The following is a 26,989-nucleotide window of genomic DNA, read 5'->3' as shown; positions in this document are numbered from 1 at the left end:
AACTACCAGGCCTTGGTAGAACCCGTATATTCAGACAATAGGCCTACTGTTCTGACAGCCCGGGGGGTGGTCGACGTCCGCCAGGGGAGAGTGCCCGTACGTGTCCTCAATTGTGGGGAGGAAGAGCTTCACCTCACTAAGTACACCACACTCGCTAAACTGTTCACTGTCAACAATAATGTGATACAGACACCTGAACCCTTGGTCCCGTCAAGTGTGGCGGAGAACAAAGGTCCTGCAGAGCCCTCGAAGGACTGGTGTCGGGAATTGCATGTGGGCACCGACTCTACCCCATCCCATCAAAAACAGGGGGCTTACAGGGTGGTACACGAGTATGAGCAGGTATTCAGCAAACACCCCTTAGATTTTGGGCAGGTGAAAGGGATCCAACATCACATCCCCACGGGAGATCACCGACCCATAAAAGAGAGATATCGCCCTGTACCCCCAGCTCATTACCAGTGTGCCAAGGACATGTTGCGGGAAATGAAGGAGGCTGGGGTGGTGAGAGACAGCTGTAGCCCCTGGGCAGCCCCGTTAGTCCTTGTTAAAAAGAAAGATGGTACAATGAGGATGTGTGTTGATTACAGGCAATTGAATCGCATTACACATAAGGACGCATACCCACTGCCCCGGATAGAGGAGTCTCTGGCTGCCTTAAAATCTGCTAACTACTTCTCTACCTTAGATCTCACCAGTGGGTACTGGCAGGTTCCTGTAGCAGAGGCGGACAAAGAGAAGACGGCCTTCACGACGCCAATGGGTCTCTGCGAGTTCAACTACATGCCCTTTGGACTGTGCAATGCTCCCGGGACGTTCCAGAGGATGATGGAGTGCTGCTTGGGGCACATGAACTTTGAAACCGTGCTGCTGTATTTGGATGACGTCATTGTCTTCTCTAAGACCTACGAAGACCATCTGAAGCACCTGGCTGAGGTGTTTGAAGCCCTACCAACTTTGGTTTAAAGGTGAAGCCGTCCAAGTGTCATCTGCTGAAACCTAAAGTGCAGTACCTGGGCCATGTGGTGAGCGCCGAAGGAGTGGCCCCAGACCCCGACAAGGTCACAGTGATCAAGGATTGGCCAAAGCCCAGTGACCTCCACGAAGTCCGGCAGTTCCTCGGGCTGGTAGGCTATTACCGGAGGTTCATTAAGGACTTCACCAAGAAGGCCGCACCCTTGCAAAACCTGTTGGTGGGCCAACCAAAGAAGACCAAGGGGAGGAACAACCCCTTTGACTGGAACGAAGAGCTGGAGGAATCCTTCACCTGTTTGAAGTCGGCACTGACGGGAGAAGAGGTACTGGCTTACCCCGAATACGATAAACCGTTTGTGCTGTACACAGATGCCAGCAATGTGGGATTAGGAGCCGTGCTGTCCCAGGTTCAGAAAGGCAAAGAGAGGGTGATCGCTTACGCCAGCCGGAAACTTCGTCCCACGGAAAGGAACCCTGACAACTACAGTTCCTTTAAGCTGGAATTCCTTGCCATTGTCTGGGCAGTGACAGAGAGGTTCAAACACTACCTGGCCTCTGCAAAATTCACCGTCTTCACGGACAACAATCCACTAACGCATCTGGATACTGCCAAACTAGGGGCCTTGGAGCAGCGGTGGATGGCCCGGCTATCCAACTACAATTTCACCATCAAGTACCGGGCGGGACACAAGAATGCCAATGCCGATGCCTTGTCCCGAATGCCCAATTTGCCAGAAGCGGAAGAAGACCCGGAGGCACTTGAAGAGGTGGAGCTGCCTGCATTCCATCGCCCCAAAGCCACCCAAAACTCTCATCAGGTGAAGAATAGGCACAAGAACCAACCGGATGCCACGCTGAATCCCCTGCCCCATCACGGATGGGCAGAAACTCAGGATAGTGACCCCGCGGTCCGTCAGGTGAAGGAGCTCTTGACGCAGGCAGGGTTGCACCCTGGCCCAGATGACCCACAAGAAGCCCAGCAGCTGTGGAAGGGGAGAAGCAAACTGTTTATCCATGATGGCAAACTGTGCAGGAGGAGCATCGACCCACGTACTCATGAATTGGTGTGGCAGATAGTGGTGCCCAGGCGAGATGCGCCCATGGTTCTGGTGAGCCTACCATGATGGAGCCGGACACTTCGGATGGAGGAAGCTAGAGAAGCTGCTCCGAGGGAGGTTCTATTGGATTGGCATGAAGAGAACCATCGAGAAGTGGTGTCGGGAGTGTGGTCCATGTAGTCTGCGCAGGAAGGACCGTGACAGTCAACGGGCTCCCCTGCGGCCTATCATCACCAAAAGGCCGCTCGAACTGGTCGCGCTGGATCATGTGAAGCTGACACCTAGCCGGTCGGGCTATATCTACGCCCTTACCATCGTGGACCACTACTCCAGGTTTTTGGTGGTTGTGCCTGTCAAGGATCTAACGGCCAGGACTGCCGCCAGGGCCTTCCAGCAGCACTTTTGTAGGCCCCATGGCTACCCGGAGAAGGTACTGACCGATCAGGGGCCTGCATTCAAAGCGGAAGTGTTCCAAGAATTCTGCCAGCTGATCAGAACCACACCGTATCATCCACAAACCAACGGGATGTGCGAGAAGATGAACCAGGTGGTAATTGATTTATTGAAGACCTTACCGGTGGAGGAACGGAACCTGTGGCCGACAAAGTTGCCTGACTTGGTGGATATGTACAATCACATCCCCGTAAGTTCCACCAACTGTACTCCAGCGTACCTGATGCGAGGAAGATCTAGTCGGTTACCCGTTGATCTGGACATGGGGGTCCTAGTACCCGAAGATACCTAGCCGGATGCAGATTGGGATGCAGAAAGGCAGCGAAGGTACCGCGAAGTACAGGAGTGTGTAGAAAGAAGTCTCGCCCAGGCTAGGCAGAAACAGGAAAGTGACTACAACCAACACGCTCCTGCGATTCCCCTGTCACCTGGCGAGCAAGTGCTTAAACGAAAGAGGAGGTTACACAAGCTCGACGACCAATGGGAAGCGGAACCGTACACCGTCCTGCCATCCGACTTCGACAACACAAAAGTCTGTCTCATCAGTAAGGACAGAGGGGAGACCTCGACAGCGGTATCCAGGGATTACCTTAAGGTCTGCCCCGATAAGTTGAAAGGGAGGGGCACGGCCCCAGAAGTCTCCCCGCCGGTGGAAAAGGAGAAGATGTTCCATACTGTCCTTGGTGACTTTCCCCAGTCCTGGACTCAGATAAACCAAGCCATCGTGGTGCCTGTTCTAATGTTCCAACAGCCGGACCCACCAGAAACAATGGTGGTACCAGATCATCCGGCCCCGCTACCTCAACAAGCCTTACCTGATGAAGCTATGCCAACCGTTGAACCAGCCAATCCTCCCTCTGCTATCAGTGAATCTGCTGTACCCACTGTTAATAGCAGCAGCTCTGAGAGCCCCAGCCTGCCAGTGCTACCCAGACTCACTAGAAGTGTAGCTAGAAGACAGTGCACTACACCAGCGGTAGCAAGCATAGCGGGCCCTGTTAGGCCAATAGCAACCCCTGCGCTGCGAAGGTCCACACGCAGCACTCAAAATCAAACTCCCCTCCGCTACAAAACTTGGAGGTATTAATAGGGGCTGCTATTTAATTGAAAATGTTTGTATGCATATCTCTTTGTTACAGGTTTTAAATGGACAATAGAGTAATGGACGGTGAATTGCTCAAAAACTTTCACAAGGGGGACCCCTTTGTTTACCCGGGGTCCCCGCTGTTTCAACCAATGAACTGAGAGTCATAAACTGTGCATGACCTAACTTTTGCAACGTTCAAGAATCCTCACCTCCCGTAAAGGGAAGCACTGTTATGTTCAATTGTTATGCTATTTCAAAATTCTGTATGTTTCCTGTTAACATGTTCTGTTGTTCTTGTTTTCCCAGTCCCGGAGTACTGGATTTAACCGGGGGGGAGTGCAGCGCCCCAGAGTCCTGGTCGTTGCAGTACTGTGGCTCCGCCACTATGGGGAGCTATGGTGCGTCTGATTGCACTAAGGGAGTTCCTCTGACCAGGTAACACCTCACTACACTTCACACTCCGGCCACCAGGGGGGGTGGTCCTATCTAGTAGGCCACTCCTCACACTCTGGTAAAACTGGGGGTTGGACAGGAAGATAGGGAGAAGTAGCTGGGAAGAGCTAGTGAGAGGACCTGTCAGGGATGGGATCCTGGCAGACTCCTCAGAGCAGAACTAACCAGTGCACAACGGGAATACAGTAAGGAGGAATTGGGACCAGAAGGAGTCGTGCTGTTAGACCGAGGCAACATCCTTCTGAGGCGCAAACAATCGGTGGCCGGAACGCCGAGCAAGTAAGAGACTTTAAGTACACTGCAAACCACGGCCGGACAGCTAATTACAGGTTGGCTGTCTCACTTAACACCTAAGCAGACAACGGAGGCAGCGGTGGGAGAGGGGCAACTCTAGGGTCCCGGAAGAACTCCAGGCCTACCCCGTCAAACGGGTGCGTCCTACCATATTACCAGGAGGACGGACAGTAGAGACAGACAGAACAGTTGTGAGGACTATCCCGGGAGCTCAGCAGGGAAGAACTACAACACCCAGCGCTAGAAGGTAGACACTGATTTCCACCTGTGAAGAGAACTCCTGATGCGCCTTCAGACCGGCCGGTCTCTGACAACCCAGTTAACAGCGCTCTGGACTGAGGTCTCCACAACCTTCAGTAAAGAGGTAAAGAGACTGCAACCTGGTGTCCTCATTATTTACCGCGACTTACACCACCACTTATTGCACCGGACGTCCCCCACTGACAGACAGGGCCACGGACCGGGTCTAGCCACCGTGACAACCCCAGAACTGAACAGAGACTTCCAGAGACCCGGCGCCGGGTACCCCTCGGCCCTGCGGCTGTGTGGGGGCGCTCCACCATTCTCTAGTAAATGTTTATATATTGGCTACATAAAGTTGTGCTGAAAAGTTTACATACCCGGCAGAATTTTTGCTTTCTTGGCCTTTTTTGAGAGAATATGAATAATAACACCAAAACATTTCCTCCACTCATGGTTAGTGGTTGGTTGAAGCCATTTATTGTCAAACTACTGTTTTTTCTCTTTTTAAATCATAATGACAACCCAAAACATCCAAGTGACCCTAATCAAAAGTTCACATACCCCATTTCGTAATACCGTGTATTGCCCCCTCTAACATCAATGAAGTCTTTTGTGGTAGTTGTGGATGAGGTGCTTTATTTTCTCAGAAGGTAAAGCTGCTCACTCTTCATGGCAAAAAAACTCCAGTTCCTGTAAATTTCTGGGCTGTCTAGCATGAACTGCGCGCTTGAGATCTCCCCAGAGTGGCTCAATGATATTGAGGTCAGGAGACTCAGATGGCCATCCAGAACCTTCACTTTGTTCTGCTGTGGCCAATGACAGGTCAACTTGGCCTTTTATTTTATCACTAGACTGTGGCCCGATTCTAACGCATTGGGTATTCTAGAATATGCATGTCCCCGTAGTATATGGACAATGATGATTCCAGAATTCACGGCAGACTGTGCCCGTCGCTGATTGGTCAAGGCAACCTTTATGACATCATCCTCGCCATGGCAACCATTATGACATCTACGTTGATACTGTGCCCGTCGCTGATTGGTAGAGGCCTGGCGGCCTCGACCAATCAGAGACATGGGATTTCCATTATGACATCATCGTCGCCATGCTGTGCCCGTTGCTGATTGGTCGAGGCCTGGCGGCCTCGACCAATCAGAGACGCGGGATTTCCAGGACAGACAGACAGACAGACAGACAGACAGACAGACAGAAAGACAGACAGACAGACAGACGGAAAAACCCTTAGACAATTATATATATAGATTGTTATGTTGGAACGTCCAAGTACGTCCCGTGAGCAGCTTCCGGGCTAATGATTTAAAAAGAGAAAACACAGTAGTTTGACAATAAATGGCTTCACACAACCACTATCCATGATTGGAGAGAAAGTTTTGGTGTTATCATCCATATTCTCTGATCTGAAAAAAGCCAAGAAAGCAAAAATTCTGCTGGGGTATGTAAACTTTTGATCATACCTGTAGCGTATTTGTGCACCTGTACATTCATTTAATACTAAAGATGTGCAGACACTATTTTTCTTTTATTTTACCCACACATCATGATGTCTTGTTTTAAGAGAAGGAGACAAAAGCAGGAACTTTGGAGGCTGCAACTGCAGATGCAGGCAGCAGTGCTAACTAAAGGTGCGGGTTGGGACGGCGACTGAAGATGTAGTCACTTCAGCACCTGTAGCGCCCCCACTGCCGCAGGGCCGAGGGGTACCCAGTACCGGGCCTCTGAGTCTCTGTCCTGGGGTTGTCACGGTGGCTAGGCCCGGTCCGTGACCCTGCTGAGGGGCGCCCAATGAAAGCTGTGGGTGGTGATGATGTTATGGTGCGGTGCAGGTCGCAGTAAATAACGAGGACACCAGGTTGCAGTCTCTTTACCTCTTTACTGAAGGCTTCAGGATCCTCAGTCCGGAATACGGTTAACCGGGCTGCCCAAATCCGGCCGGTCCGATGGCACCTCCAGAGTTCCCTTTGCAGGTGGAAATCTGTGCCTACCTTCTAGCGCTTGTGTGTTGTGGTCCTCCCCTACTGTGCTTACGGGATAGTCCCCACAACTGTTGTGTCTGTTTCTGAAGTTCCCTCACAACTCGATTATGATGTTCTTCTTCGTCCCCCAGATGATATGGCTAGGACGCACCCGTATGACGGGTAGGCTCGGAGCTCTTCCTGGACCCTAGTGTCGCCCCTCTCCTGTTGTTGCCCCCTATGTCTTCTTAGGTGATTTGGGTGAGACAGCCCGCCTATAACTGACTGTCCTGCCATAGGTTTGAAGTTAGGCCTGGAGCTCTATACTTCCTCGGCGTTCCGGCCACCGGCTGCGCGCCTCAGTAGGATGTTGCCTCGTCTTACAGCACGACTCCTACTAGTGTTTCTCCTTGTTGCGTTGATCTCGTTTCTCACTCAGCACAATAAACCTCGCTTCTTGTCCTTTCTTAGGGTACCGCCGCGATCAGGTGCAGGCGCAGTCCCGTAACGTTCTCTCTGTTCGCTAGGCCTCTGTCAGGATCCCACCCCTGACAGGGACCCCTCTGAATCTTCCCCTGCAACACCCTCTGCCACAGGATGTTGCCTGGTTCCAACCCAGTCAGCTTTCTTCCTAACTTCCTATCCAACCCCCAGTTTTACCAGACTGTGAGGAGTGGCCTAATACATAGCGCCCTTAGCTCCCCCTGGAGGCCAGACTGTGAAGTGTATTGGTGTCTGTGATACCTGGTCAGGTGAACTCCTTCAGTGCCATCAGACGTACCATAGCCCCCCTTAGCGGCAGAGCATCAGTACTGCAACGACCAGGACTCTGGGGCGCTGCACCCCCCCCCCCCCCAAGGCAGGGCATCATCAGGTGATGGTGGTGAAAGAAACTGATAAGTGATCACGATACTTAACGCCTGTTTATGTCCTGTTTCGAGGGTGTGGTAGAAGCTGTGGGAAAGTGACTGCAGGACCATCCTCATTATGCATTGTAGAATTGGCTTGCTGTCAGTGCAACATCTGGAGGAAGTGTCCCAGACCCTGGCACAACCTGGATTGAAACTAAAACTTTCCAGTTGTTTCTATGCCACACCCGAATGGTAGAACCAGGAGGCACTATTAGGACCAGATGTAGGTGCCGAGCTGTGGTATGGCTATTCTGCACTGTTGTGCAGTTTGTGGTGTCACGGTGTTCCTACCCTGTTTCTGGGGCTCCACACCTGTTCCCAGAGTACATCTACATGATTTTAAGGTAGTAAAAATGCAGACAAGACCTTAGTTCAAATTGTTTGCTGGATAACAGATGAATGATTCACAGCTTCTTCAGCATTTTACTTGCACCACTTTTCAAGAACAGAAAAAGAGATAAATTATGAGGCGCACATTTTTGGTCACACCCCTGACCACACGACAATCCACACCAATTTACCATTTCTTTTCCCCCTGGCAGGAGCAAAATGTCAGAGGGGAGGTGGCAGTGCGGGAGATTCAGTAGATACCTGAGACTGCAGGGCGTAGACCCAAATCCTGGACTGTCTGTTGTATATGGACAGTTGTAACTAGAGATGAGTGAAACTATTCACGAGACGCCACTTCAGCGCCTAGATCAGTGGTACCTGGTGGCTGGACAGGAGGATCTTAAATCTCTTACCTTCCGGTGTCTACAGCGTGGCTTCTGATTAGCCAGTGCTGGTGCGGCATCATCTGTGCGTCCTGCTCATCTCTAGTTAGGAAGATTGTGGAATTATTTTTTGTTCATTCATTCACAGTCATAGCCGCCAGAAGTTTCTAATCTTTATGTAGGCCGTAATCACAAGTGGCAAAAATACTTTGTTTTTGTTTTCAGCAGATAACCCCACCAAACTACACAATAAGGCTGCCGTCACACTAGCATTATTTGGTCAGTATTTTACATCAGTATTTGTAAGCCAAAACCAGGAGTGGGTGATAAATTCAGAAGTTGTGTATATGTTCTGTAAGGCAGTGACATGTGTCATATGCAAGGGTCGCTATGTATCCCCCAGGATGTGCTTAGAAGCATATTAGATCCGCTGGAGTGCCCTGTGCTCACAGCAGGTTTGCCTGTGAGACACGGAAGAATAAAAGTGAGTGTGAACTGGATCAAGTTATTTGACCCAGAAATTATTCAGGAAAACCCGGTATGGGCTTTTATTTTTTAAACAAACTGCAGGAAGGTAGTGGGGCCGGTCCGTTTCCTCCAGCCCAGATCTTATAGTGGCCCATGGCCATAGAATCTGGAGGAAAGAAAAAAAACCCTGCAAGAGATTTTGGGTGTGTCAGTATTGGTCTGGGAGTCAGACCTAGCAGGAGACTTATGAGGAGCTCTTTCCGTGGGAGCAACACGGGCCAGGCAGAGCCTGAAAAGCCTGACACCCCAGCGTACACGGTGGTGTAATACGTTCACTGCAACGGATTGTGGACTGTCGTTACTTTTCCCGGCTGCATACCGAATGACTTGTTTACTTATTTTTCGGTTTGTGAGTATGCTATGAAATAAACAAGACTTTATTTGAACTTTACATGGGTCACTGCCTACTCACTGCACAGCAAGGATGTCGCTGCATCACAGTTCCTATTATACTTTTCCTCTAATTGTTCCACTCCTGGTTTTGGCTTACAAATACTGATGTAAAATACTGACCAAATACTGCTAGTGTGATGGCAGCCTTACAATCTACTCTGATTATTTTTTAGGCCTTTTCCCCTCATTTGATGCGTTTCTGGTGCAGATGTGAAGCTGTGTTTTTAATGTGTCTTTCATAGTACAGAAAAGATTTAATTCTGTTTTTTTTAGGCTCTACATAGAAGACAAGAGAGAAAAAAAAAGCACCAAAACCACACAGTTCAGTCGTGTGTTTAGACCACAAAGGGCGCAGTTTTCATGAAATCGCATCCACTTTGCTTGAACAGTTAAACGCAGCAGAATTTCTGTGCAAAAACAAAAAAAGCAGCAGAAAATGTACAGCAAAGTGAACGTGATTTCATGAAATCTCCTCCCTCTGTGCTGAACTGTGTGGTTTTGGTGCATTTTTTCTCTATAGGTTTCTTCTGAAAAAGCATTGCATCAAATAAGGGGGAAACGCATAAAGGAAACGCAGCAAACACAAAATAATCAGAAAAGATTGTTATTGCATTTTGTGGTGAGGACACCTTCAGAAGAAAAGCAGTAGAAAGAACGCAGCATTTATACCTCAAGTGAACACGGCCTCAGAGTTATATTTTTATTAGGTTTTTCATTAGTTTATAGGTATGTGCACACGTATTTTTGAGGGCTGCGGATTTTTCCGCAGCAGATTTCATAAATACGCAGGTAAAAGGCACTGCTTTTTACCTGCGGATTTACCGCAGAATTTATGCGAATTCCACCTGCGGTTTTACACCTGCGGATTCCTATTGAGGAGCAGGTGTAAACCGCTGCGGAATCCGCACAAAGAATTGACATGCTGCGGAATGTAACTCGCAGCGCTTCCGCATGTTTTTTTTCCACAGCATGGGCACTGCGGATTACGTTTTCCATAGGTTTACATTGTACTGTAAACGCATGGAAAGCTGCTGCGGACCCGCAGCTGCAGATCCGCTTCGGATCCACAGCAAAATCCGCAACGTGTGCACATAGCCTAATAGAGAAAAAAATTAATCAAGCCATTTTTTTAATTTCTTTTACCGATCCCCATAAATAATTGAATCACTGTGAAGTGTGGGTTGTTATGATTACGATGACATCAAATATGTCCGTGTTATTTAATGATTTGTGATGTTTAATATTTTTTAAAAATGCATTAAAAATTACAATTTTTTTTCATTATCAAGTGTTTTTTATTTTAGTAATTTTATACGATGAAAAAAAATCTTTTATTCTCCCTCCAAAATAAAAATACATTGTGCATTTTATGCGGCGCCCCCCACCGCCGCAGGGCCGAGGGGTACCCGGAGCCGGGCCTCTGGGAGTCTCTGTCCAGTTCTGGGGTTGTCACGGTGGCTAGGCCCGGTCCGTGACCCTGCCATGGGGCGCTACAGTCCGAGTCTGGGTGATAGTAGTCGATAGTGGTAGTGTAGCGGTGCTGTTGTGGGGTGCAGGTCGCGGTAAATAACGAGGACACCAGGTTGCAGTCTCTTTACCTCTTTACTGGAGATCTCTGAGTCCTCAGTCCAGAATATGGTTCACCAGGCTGCGCAAGTCCGGCCGGTCTAATGGCACCTCCAGAGTTCACTTCACAGGTGGAAATCAGTGCCTTCCTTCTTAGCGCTATGTGTTGTAGTCCTTCCCTGCTATGCTTACGGAAAGTACCCCACAACTGTTGTCTGTTTCTTAAGTTCCCTCACAACAACTCGATTAACTGATCTTCTGCTAATCTTCCGTCCCTTCCTGATGTTACAGTTAGAACGGCACCCGTTTGTCGGGTAGGCCTGGAGTTCTTCCGGGACCCTAGAGACGCCCCTCTCCCGCAATTGCCTCCCAAGACTTCATAGGTGATTTAGGTGAGACAGCCCGCCTGAGACTGACTGTCCTGCCGCTGCTTAGAGTAGTGCTTGAAGCTGTCTATTGAAATACTCCCTCGGCGTTCCGGCCACCGGTAATGCGCCTCAGTAGGATGTTGCCTTCTTCTCACAGCATCACCCCTACTGGTATTCTTCTATTGCTTCGATCTCGTTTCTCACTCAGCACAATATATCTCTCTTCTTATCCTTCCTTAGGGCACCGCCGCTTCTCAGTGCAGGCACGGTCCCGTTACTTTCCTTCTCGTTGCCAAGCCTCTGTCAGGATCCCACCCCTGACAGAGACCCTACTGTCGCTTCCCCTACAACACCCTCTGCCACAAGGTGTTGCCTGGTTCCGACCCAGTCAGCTTCTCTCTCTAACTTCCTGCCTGACCCCCAGTTTACCCACTATGGTGGGGGAGTGGCCTAATGAATAGCACCCTTAGCTCCCCCCCGGAGGCCCAGCTGTGAGGTGTATTGGTGTCTGTGATACCTGATCAGATGAGCTCCTTCAGTGCCATCGGACGTACCATAGCTCCCCATAGTGGCGGAGCCACAGTACTGCAACGACCAGGACTCTGGGCCGCTGCACTCCCCCCTGGTTAAACACAGTACTCCGGGACTGGGAAGAAAACAACAATACAAGTTGAGCAAAAAGACATACAATTTTGGTTGAGTGCAATAACATAAGCATACTTGAACAGGCTTCCCTTTATGGGAGGTAAGGACACTTGAACGTTACAAACATAGTTAACATAATAAATTACAGGCTATAAATAACTCCTGTTACCCAACCGGGTATTCTACTAGTGCAAAATTGTTGAACAATACTTTAACGTTGCCTTTAAGGACATACACTCTGTATCCACTAAAGACCTTCCTATAATCACATTATAAGGTACTTTTTAACTTTACATTCTCCTTCTTTAGTCTGCAGGACCGCCTGTCCTATCAGCACCAGACCTACTGCTTCTCCTTTCTATTACAGGACCGTCCCGTTCAGCCAGGACCTACTGCCTTTTCAGCTGCTATACATGGTATAGAACATAACATTACTTTCGATTTTGGAAGCACTGAGCCATCTACATATGACTCCTAAGAGGACCTACCACCTAACCCCTTTTATGGATCCCTTTGTTGACCCGGGATCCTTGTTGTTTGTTTTTGCTTTTTCTACCTTTACACTTCTCTAAAGTTTTGCACACGTTTCCAGAACTGCAGTAATCATGAACAGTGCATGATACAAACTCTTCCTTGTAAATAGTTTACACCTTCTTAACCCCTTACCGACATTTGACGTACTATCCCGTCGAGGTGGGGTGGGCCCCCATGACCGCCGACGGGATAGTACGTCATACGCGATCGGCCGCGCTCACGGGGGGAGCGCGGCCGATTGCGGCCGGGTGTCGGCTGCATATCGCAGCTGACATCCGGCACTATGTGCCAGGAGCGGTCACGGACCGCCCCCGGCACATTAACCCCCGGCACACCGCGATCAAACATGATCGCGGTGTACCGGCGGTACAGGGAAGCATCGCGCAGGGAGGGGGCTCCCTGCGGGCTTCCCTGAGACGATCGGTACAAGGTGATGTACTCACCTCGTACCGAACGTCTTCTCCCTGCAGGCCCCGGATCCAAAATGGCCGAGGGGCTGTATCCGGGTCCTGCAGGGAGCACTTCCGGGTCGGAGCAGGCTGCAGATGAAAGCTGCAGCCTGCTCCGATGAAAGTATGATCGCAGATCTGATAGAGTGCTGTGCACACTATCAGATCTGCGATCTGTGATGTCCCCCCCTGGGACAAAGTAAAAAAGTAAAAAAAAAAATTTCCACATGTGTAAAAAAAAATAAAAAAAATTCCTAAATAAATAATAATAAAAAAAAAAATATTATTCCCATAAATACATTTCTTTATCTAAAAAAAACAAACAAAAACAATAAAAGTACACATATTTAGTATCGCCGCGTCCGTAACGACCCAACCTATAAAACTGGCCCACTAGTTAACCCCTTCAGTAAACACCGTAAGAAAAAAAAAAAAAACGAGGCAAAAAACAACGCTTTATTACCATACCGCCGAACAAAAAGTGGAATAACACGCGATCAAAAAGACGGATATAAATAACCATGTTACCGCTGAAAGTGTCATCTTGTCCCGCAAAAAACGAGCTGCCATACAGCATCATCAGCAAAAAAAAAAAAAAAGTTATAGTCCTCAGAATAAAGCGATGCCAAAATAATTATTTTTTCTATAAAATAGTTTTTATCGTATAAAAGCGTCAAAACATAAAAAAATGATATAAATGAGGTATCGCTGTAATCGTACTGACCCGACGAATAAAACTGCTTTATCAATTTTACCAAGCGCAGAACGGTATAAACGCCTCACCCAAAAGAAATTCATGAATAGCTGGTTTTTGGTTATTCTGCCTCACAAAAATCGGAATAAAAAGTGATAAAAAATGGTCACGTGTCCGAAAATGTTACCAATAAAAACGTCAACTCGTCCCGCAAAAAACAAGACCTCACATGACTCTGTGGAGCAAAATGTGGAAAAATTACAGGTCTCAAAATGTGGTAACGCAAAAACTTTTTTGCTATAAAAAGCGTCTTTTAGTCTGGTTTCACACTTGCGTTTTTATCTGCATGCGTTTTTTTTAAAAAACCACATGTGTGAAAAAATGCATGTAAACGCGGTAAAACGCATGCGTTTTTATAGAAAAACACAAGAAAACAAGAAAAAAACAAAAAACCCTAACCCTACCCCTAACCCTACCCCTAAACTGAAATACGTGGCACTGAAATACGTGGCACTGAAATATACGTGTATATACGTATATAAGTGCCACGATATTTCAGTGGCCACGTATTTAAGTGCCACGTATTTAAGTGCCACGTATTTAAGTGCCACGTATTTAAGTGCCACGTATTTAAGTGCCACGTATTTAAGTGCCACGTATTTAAGTGCCACGTATTTAAGTGCCACGTATTTAAGTGCCACGTATTTAAGTGCCACGTATTTAAGTGCCACGTATTTAAGTGCCACGTATTTCAGGCACTGAAAAATACGTGGCACGTAAATACTTCAGTGCCACGATATTTCAGTGCCACGATATTTCAGTGCCACGTATTCCAGGCACTGAAAAATACGTGGCACTTAAATACGTGGCACTTAAATACGTGGCACTTAAATACGTGGCCACGTATTTAAGTGCCACGTATTTAAGTGCCACGTATTTAAGTGCCTGGAATACGTGGCACTGAAATATCGTGGCACTGAAATATCGTGGCACTGAAATATCGTGGCACTGAAATATCGTGGCACTGAAATATCGTGGCACTGAAATATCGTGGCACTGAAATATCGTGGCACTGAAGTATTTACGTGCCACGTATTTTTCAGTGCCTGAAATACGTGGCACTGAAATACGTGACACTAAAATATCGTGGCACTTAAATATCGTGGCTCTTAAATAACGTGGCTCTTAAATAACGTGGCACTTATATACGTGGCACTTATATACGTGGCACTTATGACTGTCAGAAAATGTTCAGTAAACAGTTAGGGGTGAGGTTAGGGGTAGGGTTTCAGGTAGAATTGGGGAGTTTCCACTGTTCAGGCACATTAGGGGCTCTCCAAACGCGACATGGCGTCCAATCTCAATTCCAGCCAATTCTGCGTTGAAAAAGTAAAACAGTGCTCCTTCCCTTCCGAGCTCTCCCGTGCGTCCAAAAAGGGGTTTACCCCAACATATGGGGTATCAGCGTACTAGGGACAAATTGAACAACAACTTCTGGGGTCCAAGTTCTCTTGTTATCCTTGGGAAAATAAAAATTTGGGGGGCTAAAAATCATTTTTGTGGGAAAAAAAATATGTTTTATTTTCACGGCTCTGCGTTGTAAACTGTAGTGAAACACTTGGGGGTTCAAAGTTCTCACAACACATCTAGATAAGTTCCTTGGGGGGTCTAGTTTCCAATATGGGGTCACTTGTGGGGGGTTTGTACTGTTTGGGTACATCAGGGGCTCTGCAAATGCAACGTGACGCCTGCAGACCAATCCATTTAAGTCTGCATTCCAAATGGCGCTCCTTCCCTTCCGAGCTCTGTCATGCGCCCAAACAGTGGTTCCCCCCCACATAGGGGGTATCAGCGTACTCCAGACAAATTGGACAACAACTTTTGGGGTCCAATTTATCCTGATACCCTTGTGAAAATACAAAACTGGGGGCTAAAAAAATCATTTTTGTGAAAAAAAAAATAATTTTTATTTTCACGGCTCTGCGTTATAAACTGTAGTGAAACACTTGGGGCTTCAAAGCTCTCAAAACACATCTAGATAAGTTCCTTAGGGGGTCTACTTTCCAAAATGGTGTCACTTGTGGGGGGGGTTTAATGTTTAGGCACATCAGGGGCTCTCCAAACGCAACATGGCATCCCATCTTAATTCCAGTCAATTTTGCATTGAAAAGTAAAATAGCGCTTCTTCCCTTCTGAGCTCTGCTATGCGCCCAAACAATGGTTTACACCCACATATGGGGTATCGTCGTACTCAGGACAAATTGCACAACAACTTTTGTGGTCTAATTTCTTCTCTTACCCTTGGGGAAATAAAAAAATGGGGGTGAAAAGATCATTTTTGTGAAAAAATATGATTTTTTATTTTTACGGCTCTGCATTATAAACTTCTGTAAAGCACTTGTTGGGTCAAAGTGCTCACCACACATCTAGATAAGTTCCTTAGGGGGTCTACTTTCCAAAATGGTGTCACTTGTTAGGGGTTTCAATGTTTAGGCACATCAAGGGCTCTCTAAATGCAACATGGCGTCCCATCTCAATTCCAGTCAATTTTGCATTGAAAAGTCAAATGGCGCTCCTTCCCTTCCGAGCTCTGCCCTGCGCCCAAACAATGGTTTACCCCCACATATGGGGTATCAGCGTACTCAGGACAAATTGCACAACAACTTTTGGGGTCTATTTTCTCCTGTTACCCTTGGTAAAATAAAACAAATTGGAGCTGAAATAAATTTTGTGTGAAAAAAAGTTAAATGTTCATTTTTATTTAAACATTCCAAAAATTCCTGTGAAACACCTGAAGGGTTAATAAACTTCTTGAAAGTGGTTTTGAGTACCTTGAGGGGTGCAGTTTTTAGAATGGTGTCACACTTGGGTATTTTCTATCATATAGACCCGTCAAAATGACTTCAAATGAGATGTGGTCCCTAAAAAAAAATGGTGTTGTAAAAATGAGAAATTGCTGGTCAACTTTTAACCCTTATAACTCCGTCACAAAAAAAAATTTTGGTTCCAAAATTGTGCTGATGTAAAGTAGACATGTGGGAAATGTTATTTATTAAGTATTTTGTGTGACATATGTCTGTGATTTAAGGGCATAAAAATTCAAAGTTGGAAAATTGCGAAATTTTCAAAATTTTCGCCAAATATTCATTTTTTTCACAAATAAACGCAAGTTATATCGAAGAAATTTTACCACTAACATGAAGTACAATATGTCACGAGAAAACAATGTCAGAATCGCCAAGATCCGTTGAAGCGTTCCAGAGTTATAACCTCATAAAGGGACAGTGGTCAGAATTGTAAAAATTGGCCCGGTCATTAACGTGCAAACCACCCTTGGTGGTGAAGGGGTTAAGGGTGTTTCCTACTGGTTTTACTTAAAGACTCTTTGTGAAGATACCTTTCCTACTGGTTTTACTTAAAGACTCTTTGCGAAGATACCATACTGGAGCTTTTGCTGAGAAAGGACTGGTAGCTAGAGAAGAAGTGCTACCTCATAAAGACTTGGTTCCCTCTTAAAGGGGACGCCGAAAGTGTACTTATGTTTGATACTGTTTCAGAACAGTAATGCGATGATACTGCTTAAAGTAAAAAAAATGATAATGCTTACGTGTAAAAGTTATGTGTATTGAAATGGTTAACTGTAAAAAGAAATGTTGATAATGTTCCTTAGAAGAAAGTGTGAGAACTAGAAGAAAGATGCAGTGGGCCCGTAGGGGTAGACAGAGTGTCCTGCATAGTCGGAAGTAAGAAAGTAGTAATGAAGGTTGATGATATAAGGAAATAGTTAATAATGTTGATAAGGTAATGGGGATAGAAGGTAGACCCTGAGTCCTCCATAGAAAGTTAAGAAGAGTTAATAATGTGTTACCGAGGACAGAGAGTGAACCCGTAGGGTTTGGGTCTGTTGCACAACCAGATCGTGTGCGGCAATGAGGGTCTGTGTCCCCACCGTTTTCCGCTTTAAGGCAATAGGAACACCGGCCGTTGGAGACAGTACCTCCTGGGCCACCACAGCAGTAGTGGTGGCAATACTGCAAGTCATGGTCTTTACCAGGGTACCGGTGGTCTGGGCGGTGGTCAGAGAGCGGCCACAAGGCGGCACTGTGGCTACAGGGGACGGTTTTTCCTTGTGGACGTTCAGAGCAAACCACCCCTTCTCCCCAAAATGCCTGGTATAAGTAACGCTGTCTCCCGGATAGAGGTCTCGATCAGGGTGACCCTCTCGAAGGTGTGACTCCACGTCCCGGCGGTTAACAAAGACCTCCGCATACAGCCCCGGTTCTTTAATAAAGCCCCAGCCTCCTCGGAGCTTAAAGGTGGTGACAATGCCCTGCCTGCGCGGGGCCTGGTGAGCGGTGGGGTCCTTGCGGGCCCGGTCCTTAACGGCTAAGTCTTTCTGATGGTACGCCTCCTGCTTGGCCTGGTACGCCTGGTGCTCCTCCTTCCACCGCTGCTCCAGCTGAACCTGATATGCCTCCCAGCTCAAGGCCTGCACCATCTCCCCTTCTTGTGTCTGCACCCCGGGGAATCCCATGAGATCAGACCCGGGATTCACCCAGCGGTATACCGTGCGCTCCGCACGGGTCCCGCATGACAGGGTGACTGGCGTAATCGGGGCCCTCATGCGGTGTTTCATGCCCGTGGCCTCCTCCCAGGGTAACAGGCGTTGGAGCTTGTGGGTCCCAGGGTGAGGGGGTGCTGCAACGGGGCCCACTAGCACATCTTCTTCTGGTGGGGCAGGGTCGGCGGACTCACCAGTCAGTGTAGGCTCTCCCTCTGCAACGGGTTCTGCTGGCTCCATCGGCGGGAACTCCGACAACAATTCCGGCAGCGGTGGGTCCGATGTCCGGGGACTCTCTTTCAGCGCCACCGGGTGTGAAGCCTGGACCCTCACATTCAGTTGAAGGAGCTGGTTTAATAAGTCCTCCATCTCAGCTCTCACGAATCTGGTGTTGTCCTCGGAGAACTGGCCGGCACGCTCATCCGGGTAGTCAGGGGAGACGTCCGCTTCCACCCCGCTTTCGGCCTCAGAGCTGCTGGCCATGGCGTCCTCCACGTGGGTCACTTCCTGGTCTTTTTCCCGCTCTCTCCTTCGTGGGCGGTTTCGTTTTCTCTGCCTCCGCCCCCCATTGAGGATGAGGAGGCGGATCTCGGCTGCTGACAGACACGTCCTCACTGCACAGAAATACTTAGACTGGGCGGCCATTGTCTTTCGCGCTCTTCAGCTTGCTCACGCCCACTTCCACGCCCTTCTTCTTCTCCTGCGCTCTCCTTAGCGCTGTAATGGCGGCGGTTTTGGCGGGAACTTATGGCAGCAAGTGGCAACACACAGTCCTTGTAATAAAGCACAGTCCAAGCACAATAAATCACAGTTCCAAGGCACACATGACCTGATTCGTCAGGCTTAAGTAGATCCTGTTCGTGACGCCAAGTTTTGCGGCGCCCCCCACCACCGCAGGGCCGAGGGGTACCCGGAGCCGGGCCTCTGGGAGTCTCTGTCCAGTTCTGGGGTTGTCACGGTGGCTAGGCCCGGTCCGTGACCCTGCCGTGGGGCGCTACAGTCCGAGTCTGGGTGATAGTAGTCGATAGTGGTAGTGTAGCGGTGCTGTTGTGGGGTGCAGGTCGCGGTAAATAACGAGGACACCAGGTTGCAGTCTCTTTACCTCTTTACTGGAGATCTCTGAGTCCTCAGTCCAGAATATGGTTCACCAGGCTGCGCAAGTCCGGCCGGTCTAATGGCACCTCCAGAGTTCACTTCACAGGTGGAAATCAGTGCCTTCCTTCTTAGCGCTATGTGTTGTAGTCCTTCCCTGCTATGCTTACGGAAAGTACCCCACAACTGTTGTGTCTGTTTCTTAAGTTCCCTCACAACAATTCGATTAACTGATCTTCTGCTAATCTTCCGTCCCTTCCTGATGTTACAGTTAGAACGGCACCCGTTTGTCGGGTAGGCCTGGAGTTCTTCCAGGACCCTAGAGATGCCCCTCTCCCGCAATTGCCTCCCAAGACTTCATAGGTGATTTAGGTGAGACAGCCCGCCTGAGACTGACTGTCCTGCCGCTTCTTAGAGTAGTGCTTGAAGCTGTCTATTGAAATACTCCCTCGGCGTTCCGGCCACCGGTAATGCGCCTCAGTAGGATGTTGCCTTCTTCTCACAGCATCACCCCTACTGGTATTCTCCTATTGCTTCGATCTCGTTTCTCACTCAGCACAATATATCTCTCTTCTTATCCTTCCTTAGGGCACCGCCGCTTCTCAGTGCAGGCACGGTCCCGTTACTTTCCTTCTCGTTGCCAAGCCTCTGTCAGGATCCCACCCCTGACAGAGACCCTACTGTCGCTTCCCCTACAACACCCTCTGCCACAAGGTGTTGCCTGGTTCCGACCCAGTCAGCTTCTCTCTCTAACTTCCTGCCTGACCCCCAGTTTACCCACTATGGTGGGGGAGTGGCCTAATGAATAGCACCCTTAGCTCCCCCCCGGAGGCCCAGCTGTGAGGTGTATTGGTGTCTGTGATACCTGATCAGATGAGCTCCTTCAGTGCCATCGGACGTACCATAGCTCCCCATAGTGGCGGAGCCACAGTACTGCAACGACCAGGACTCTGGGCCGCTGCACTTACATAGTAGTGTATCAGTACAATCTGCTTATACAGAAAGTGGCTGCAATGCAGATCAAGTACAGAAAATTCTCCTCATTACATCACCACAGTGTGTGTCTCTCAATAGCTTTATCTCCTGCCTGTAATGTTGAAGGTTGTTGGTTTTGATTACATGGGAGACTCACAAAAATGACATTTTTATAATTGTTTTTTTTTATTTTTAGTAGTTTTATAGGCACAAAAAAAACCTCACTTTTTCTTCATCTCAGCATACAGGGAAATAGTGATGAGTGCCAGTGCTCGTTACTCGAGTTTGCCTAGGGGACTTGGGTATGCCCGTGTTTGTCAGGCAAAGCCCACATGTTTTATGGCTAACAGAAGTGAAACATGCAGCCGTTGTGATACGAACATGTCACTTGAGCATTGTGTATACCTGAGCACCCTAGGCAAAGTCGAGAAACAATCACTTGTGCTCTTCACTACAGGGAACATAGAAATACATTGTTTTATACAATGTATCTCAATGGACATGTATAATATGCCCCTGGGTTCGCTGTCTGGAATAGAAGTCAAGATGATCAAATTCTCCTACATGTATCATTGCGGTCTGTGGCTGTGAGCAGGTTGCGGGATGCAGTGAAGGACAAGAGACAGAGCAAGAGTCAACTAATTTACTGAACACAGGAAACAAACAGTTAAATGGGGGAAATAAACAGTTCAGATGTAAAAGCATATGCTGGTTGAAGGAACAACGGATATAGTAGGGGTAACAGTTCTGGTAGGGTTACTTATCCAGTTATTTGGGTTTCAGGCTGTGGGGGTTGCAAGTCAAGCGGTGGCATCAACAACAGCTGGCGCTGGGTTGGTCCGGTGAAGTCCTGGAGTTAACGATGGTCCGTATTCCGGCGGCAGCGGTTAGTCTCTGTTACCCTGTGCTGAGCTTTTAGTCCATATACTGAAACAGCAGAGCAGGTATGGGCCACAGCAGTGTTTGAGCCTAATGTGGCTCGGCAAATATACACCCGGGGGTCAGGACGCAGATAAGTCACACACCCGATGTCTCTCAGGTGGCTCACGTGCCGTAGTCATGGGCCCGAAGTGTTCGGTGCTTTGCTCTGTCTGGATCTGCAGGCACACTGTATGTCTCTGTGCACAGTCTCTGCGGGGATGCTTGGGTGCAGGCCTGCATGGTGGCCATGCTCGAGGGACAGAGCACTCACTTCTCCCTGCTGCTCGCTGTCTGTTCCCGCCAAGTCTGACCGCATCCGCAGGCACTGTGGCGTTTTTAGCTTGGCCACACCCCCTGCTCCCAGATGCAAGTCGAGGTCCGGTCCCATAAGCTTTCCCCCAGACAACAGAGGTGACAGCCCTGACAATTCCAGACCTGGCACAAGGAAGGTACCCCCAGCCCAGTCCTTAGGCTTACATGGCTCATAGATAGTAGAGCCTGCGAGTTTGAGTAACAGACCGATTTCAGGAGGGAGAATAAGTGAATATTATAATTTAATTTATGCACTGAAGAGACAAATCCGGCCCTCCCCTGAGGAGGAGCTATGGAGAGATAAAGCCATCGAAGACAGATGAGTATTAGAAGCTAGGACCAAACTCTGATGTAGAGGGACAATCCCACTGAATCCAGGATGGTTGGGAGCTATGCAACTGGACTGATACTATTTGTATGTTCTCCAAGTGTTTGCATGGGTTTCCTCAGGGTTCTCCAGTTTCCTCCCACATTCCAACGACATACGGATATGGAATGTAGATTGTGATCCCCATTAGGGACAGGGATGATTATGTGTGTGCAAACTGTAAAGTGCTGGGGAATATGTTGGCACTATATAAATAAAAATATTATTATTATATGGCAAATCTGTAGCTGAGGTTTGGTCTTGCTGCAATGGGCTCTGTAGCTTTAGGGTTATACCCTTGGTCTGTTGAACTACTTACTATAGCAGGCAGGATGCTGAGTGTCATTCGCCAGTGTCCAGACTTATCTGGGTTCTGTATTTAGATTCCTAGCATGAGGCAGGAACTTGCCTTTATATTTCTTCTGTTGTCAGGGCTCTGAAAAAACTGTCTGACAAGGTACTCAATCCTAGCAGCCTTTGTCCTTATTGCTCACCTCTAGTCGGGCCTGACTTTCTTCAACTGCGAACTCTCTCTCTCTCTGGTCACCATAATTGACCAAACTATAGAAGATGATGATTAGACAATACAGTCCTTTGCCGACATTTTGTACCGCCATCTCCAGTGGCAACAATTTACATTTAATCTGACAGAATGACACCAGGCAATACATTCAAGCAAAAATTATTCCACAGGCTCCTATGAATGTAGAAATGTTTGTAATGGCCCCTTCTGGGTTATTACATAAGTCAGTGCCGGCGTGTGCTCAGTGCTGTGAGCAATGATTGTGTAAGGAGGTTGCTTTCCCTGCTCCTTACCTGGAACCACTTGGTCAGACAGCTGGGTTGTCGGGGGGGGGGAAGACTTTCTGCCCTTGACAGAAGGGACCATGTGACGGCTGGGGGAGAGAGGAAGAGAGGGGGGCGTGGTCGGAAAAGTGCGGGAGAGCAGAGCGCGCCAGAGAGAGGGGACAGCGTTCTAGAGAGAAAGCAGGCTGCAGCGCCGCGCTCCCTATGACAGAGTGCTCCCCGTGAGGGCATTAAGGCTTGAGTGAGAGTGGGGACTTGGAAGCCTCCATAATAAGAGACGACGTATCCCCTTACAGTGACCTGAGCTCGCAGCCCCGGTGACCGCACTGACAAGCCAGGACCCCTGAGTGTGACTAAGGAAACTGCTCAGTGTGTGTGTGTATTCTTGCTGCAGAGAGAGAGAGAGACTGTCAGCCTGAGCCTGGTGTACAGAGACTCGCAGCTGAGTAGCTGTGTGACTTCCTGCTTGCAGCTTCACTGGGAGAAAAGTCTTAACCCCGAAGTTTCCAGTTCCCAGGAAACAGAGAAGAGACTTCGATCCCCTGGTCCCCGCAGTATCCGTACAGAGACTGTGATTCTTGGTGAGAGAATTAACAGTGTGGAGCCCCTGATTCCTGGCTGTGCTGTAAAAGCTAAAGACTGCATCTTGTGAGTACATGAAAGTGGACTCTGCTGGTGATTTGTATCCATGCTGGAATTAGGACCCTCCAGTCAGGACCTCCCTGGACTGATAAGTTACAAGAACACTCGTTAACCCTTTTGTTTTCGCTTAACTGTTTACTGTTTGATTTACCTCTATTAACCCCCTGTTTACTGCCTGCGAGGAGAATCTTCCTCCTGTTAATAAATTCCCCTCAACAGTTGGTCTGTCTGTTCCGTGGTGACATACTCAACCCTGCACTCTATTACAATTGCATGATTGAACACTGGTGACACCCAGAGGAAATAAAGGGCTGCCAGGCACATTCATAATGCAATTAATCTGCTTATTAACCATATAACTGCAGGTTAATAATATTATCAGACATTTCCTTTAAACACTTAAACTTTTTTTACAACATTTAATAGTCCCCCAAGGAGACTTGAACATGCGATTTTACGATCGAATTAGAAGCACACTGCGAGTATTGCTGTGTTTTACAATATCCTGTCAGTGTTTTACTGATAGGCTGTCAGGGTTTCAGTTGCCATAGCAACTCTTCATCACCCTATAATCTTGCTATGGGGATGCTGATTATATGACAAAGGTAGCGCTCTCCCTCTGTCAAGAAACCACCGGAGACTAGACGGAGGTGGACATGACTTGGGGATGGGTGGACCGAGAACTCCTGCAGCTTTTTGTATTGCGGTGTAGATTTTAAACAAGAGTGGTGTTGCTTTAAGAGGAAGGAGTTTAGATGTTTGTGCCTGGTGTATTACAGTGAGGGTGGGGCTTATATAGGGGAGGCAACTCTGGCTCTCCCTCTTTCTCTCACAGGATGGACAGGAGGAAACATTACCCGCCCTGTTTATAATCTCTGTCCTAAAACTTTGTAATTATTGCTTGTATAATGATAAATGCTTTATTGTACTTTTGAATTTGTCATTGTATATCTTGTACCAGGTTCAATTGTATATTGGCTATAAAGAGTTATTATTTGCAGTAACCTTCTAAGCCCAAGGGAAGGGCAATCCTTCAGCCATGGTTCCCTAGAGGTTTCCTCCACAGGGGTTTTTTCCTTGCCTGAGCGCTGTAGGATGACTCTTTGTGAGGCGGAGGTTTGCCAAGTTTAGTCTCATTAATGCTTTTGCAGGGACTTCTAGTTTTTAAGTTTACAAAAATGACTTAGTTATAAAAAAAAAAAGTGTCAAATGAGACTTGGAATTTATAACCCGTCACGGCTTTGCGGTTTAGGAGTCAGGTGGAAGTTGCAGACAAGTTAAGGTGGACTCATTTTAACTAATAGATGTAAAACCTCATGGTGGTGAGCAGGCTCGGCTTTAGTGGCCAGCCTCAAGGACGTTGTAATGGTAACATCAATCAGGGGCGGGCACAGTGGTTAAGCACAGGAGTGAGGATAAAAGGGTCATTGGTGCCCTGAAAGTTTACTGGCTCTGCTTGAATGGCAAGCCAGTGTGTGCTGCCCCTTTATGGCTGTCTGTCCTGGTGCTGTATGTCAGACAGCTGGGGATATCGCAGTACTTGTGAATCCCAATGTACTAGCACTCCACCTGACTCCTACTGTGATTATTTAATCCTGTGATTTGAATAAAAGCTGTGGCCATTTTGACAACCAAAATAATGTGTTTTGTGTATTTATTTTAGTACCTAGGTTTACAGTAGTTATGGTGGTTTTAAGATGGAGTGGGTCCAGCCCATATCCAAAAGTCAAGCTCCTAATGTGCCTCTGTCAATGTGACTGCTGATCTGAGCAGGTACCACTCAGGCACCTATTACTCATCACATGGGTACAGAAGCGCTACCATGCAATCAGCATGATGCACATATTTGTTGTGGTGCACTAACTGATATGTGCTCATGACAGATATATGCATTAAATAGTGTTAAGGGGTTAAAGAACTGAACCCTAATGAATAGTGTTGAGCATTCCGATACTGCAAATATCGGGTATCGGCCAATATTTGCTGTATCGGAATTCCGATACCGAGTTCCGATATTTTTGCGATATCGGAATCGGAAGTGTGCGGTGCGTATGGTTTCCTTCAGGCCCTGGGATCCATATTCATGTAAAAAATAAATAATAAAAATAAAAAATATTGATATACTCACCCCTCCGGCGGCCCCTGCTCTTGGCGGTGCCTCCGTTCCTAAGAATGCAGGGAGTGAAGGACCTTTGATGACGTCGCGGCTTGTGATTGGTCGCGTGAGCGGTCACATGAGCGGTCACGCAACCAATCACAAGCCGCGACGTCATCGAAGGTCCTTAACTCGGCATTCTTAGGAACGGAGGCACCGCTAAGAGCAGGGGCCGCCGGAGGGGTGAGTATATCAATATTTTTTATTTTTATTATTTATTTTTTACATGAATATGGATCCCAGGGCCTGAAGGAGAGTTTCCTCTCCTTCAGACCCTGGGAACCATTCCGATATTTTGTGTCCCATTGATATGCATTGGTAACGGGTATCGGTATCGGCGACATCCGATATTTTTTGGATATCGGCCGATCCAATCTGATACCGATACCTTTGCATATCGGAAGGTATCGCTCAACACTACTAATGAACTAACTCTAAATTGGATAATATAGGGTTAATGTTTTTTTTTTTTATTTGCTTCACAAGCTCTCCAGACAATACAACTCTGTTAATCTCAGATTTTTGGCACAAAACTGAATACATCACATCCGGCAACAGGATGTTAGCCTGTTGTTTTTTGCCCAAATCGCTATGCTTGGTCTGTTGGAACTGTTATTTTCTATATCTATTTTGGTACATTTTTGTTCTGTGCAAATAGAGACGTCTCCATGTCACATTCACCATGACCACATATTGATATGTCATATTTTTCTTTTATACAGTTTTCCTGTAACTGTTTCCAGTTATTTGCAATCTGATATTTTTGTGTTTGACTTCCATGACATTATTAATTTGAGCATCAAATTACCAACTACAATCAATTATCAAAAACTTACCTGAAATCATAGGTTGCGGGATAACGTCTTCTGTATTATCCACTTGATCAATTAAAACAGATGTTACTGACGTGTTCTTTGATAAGTGGAATATTAGTCTTTCCTTAAACTGGTTTAATTTTTCCTCATTGATAATATTGGGAGATACACAATGAATAAAAAGATTCATCTGTAAATCTGTGTTGGAAGTTTTTATCTCTTGCTTTTGTAATCCAGTTTCATGATTCACGTTATGTAAAATATTCTCAAGAGTTTTTTCTTGTAGTCTGAAAAGCACACGAATTGAGGTTTCAGCTTTGATGATAGGACAAATCAGATTTCCATCAGTACGGATAAATGGGTCACACAGTCGTAACCAGACATGGTGAGGAGATTTCTCCTGAATCTTCGGTCTTTTTGTAGTAGTAGCCATACTAAACCAGGAAATGATCAGCTTTCTGTTCTTCTCAGGTCTTGTAACAGCTTCTGTGTGGATTAGACTGTGTAAGTATAAGCATTCACTAATGTCTTGTATCAGTTCTTATCGATGCTGTAGAGATACAAACATTCTCAATGGGAAAAAGAAGCGTATGATGAAAACAAGTTATAAACCCAGAGTGTAATTACCTGGGTGTGTCCAAAGCCAGAGAGGAGGAAATGAAACAGCATTTGAGAGAAGGTTAAGGCATAATCAACCTAATGAAATGATATGAATATAACTGAGTGCGCACACTAGTAGAAAAATTCCAAATCCCTGTAATGCCGGTTTCACACATCCAGAAAAAAACAGTACTGGAGATATCAGTGTCAGTGTGTGTAATACTTGCAGCACACGTGTGGCAACCGTGTGCAACCCGTGTGCTGCATCAGTACCACACGCACTGATGCCAGGCAAACGGCGGTACAGTTAGAATGATGAAAGTGGTCTTCAGCACCCGACACAGGGAACAGCGCTTACTGTACTGCTGCTTCCCAGGCACCGGTATGTCACACAGATGACTTTCC

General features: G+C 47.3%; 1 protein-coding gene across 3 annotated transcripts in view; it reads right to left on the bottom strand.

Moving 5' to 3' along the window:
• The window catches only part of LOC143793224 (uncharacterized), a 420,556-nt gene extending 394,002 nt beyond the window's left edge, over positions 1-26,554 (bottom strand). For all 3 annotated transcript variants that reach the window (XM_077280004.1, XM_077280005.1, XM_077280006.1), the window contains exon 1: positions 26,006-26,554. In XM_077280004.1, coding sequence (XP_077136119.1) covers positions 26,006-26,417 — 412 coding nt within the window. In that variant the 5' untranslated portion in view covers positions 26,418-26,554. The remainder of the gene's footprint in view (positions 1-26,005) is intronic.
• Between the last annotated feature and the right edge of the window lie 435 nt (positions 26,555-26,989).

The sequence above is a fragment of the Ranitomeya variabilis genome, chromosome 1 (genome assembly GCF_051348905.1).
Source record: "Ranitomeya variabilis isolate aRanVar5 chromosome 1, aRanVar5.hap1, whole genome shotgun sequence".
Taxonomy (NCBI): domain Eukaryota; kingdom Metazoa; phylum Chordata; class Amphibia; order Anura; family Dendrobatidae; genus Ranitomeya; species Ranitomeya variabilis.
This window is presented reverse-complemented; position numbering and strand designations above follow the sequence as displayed.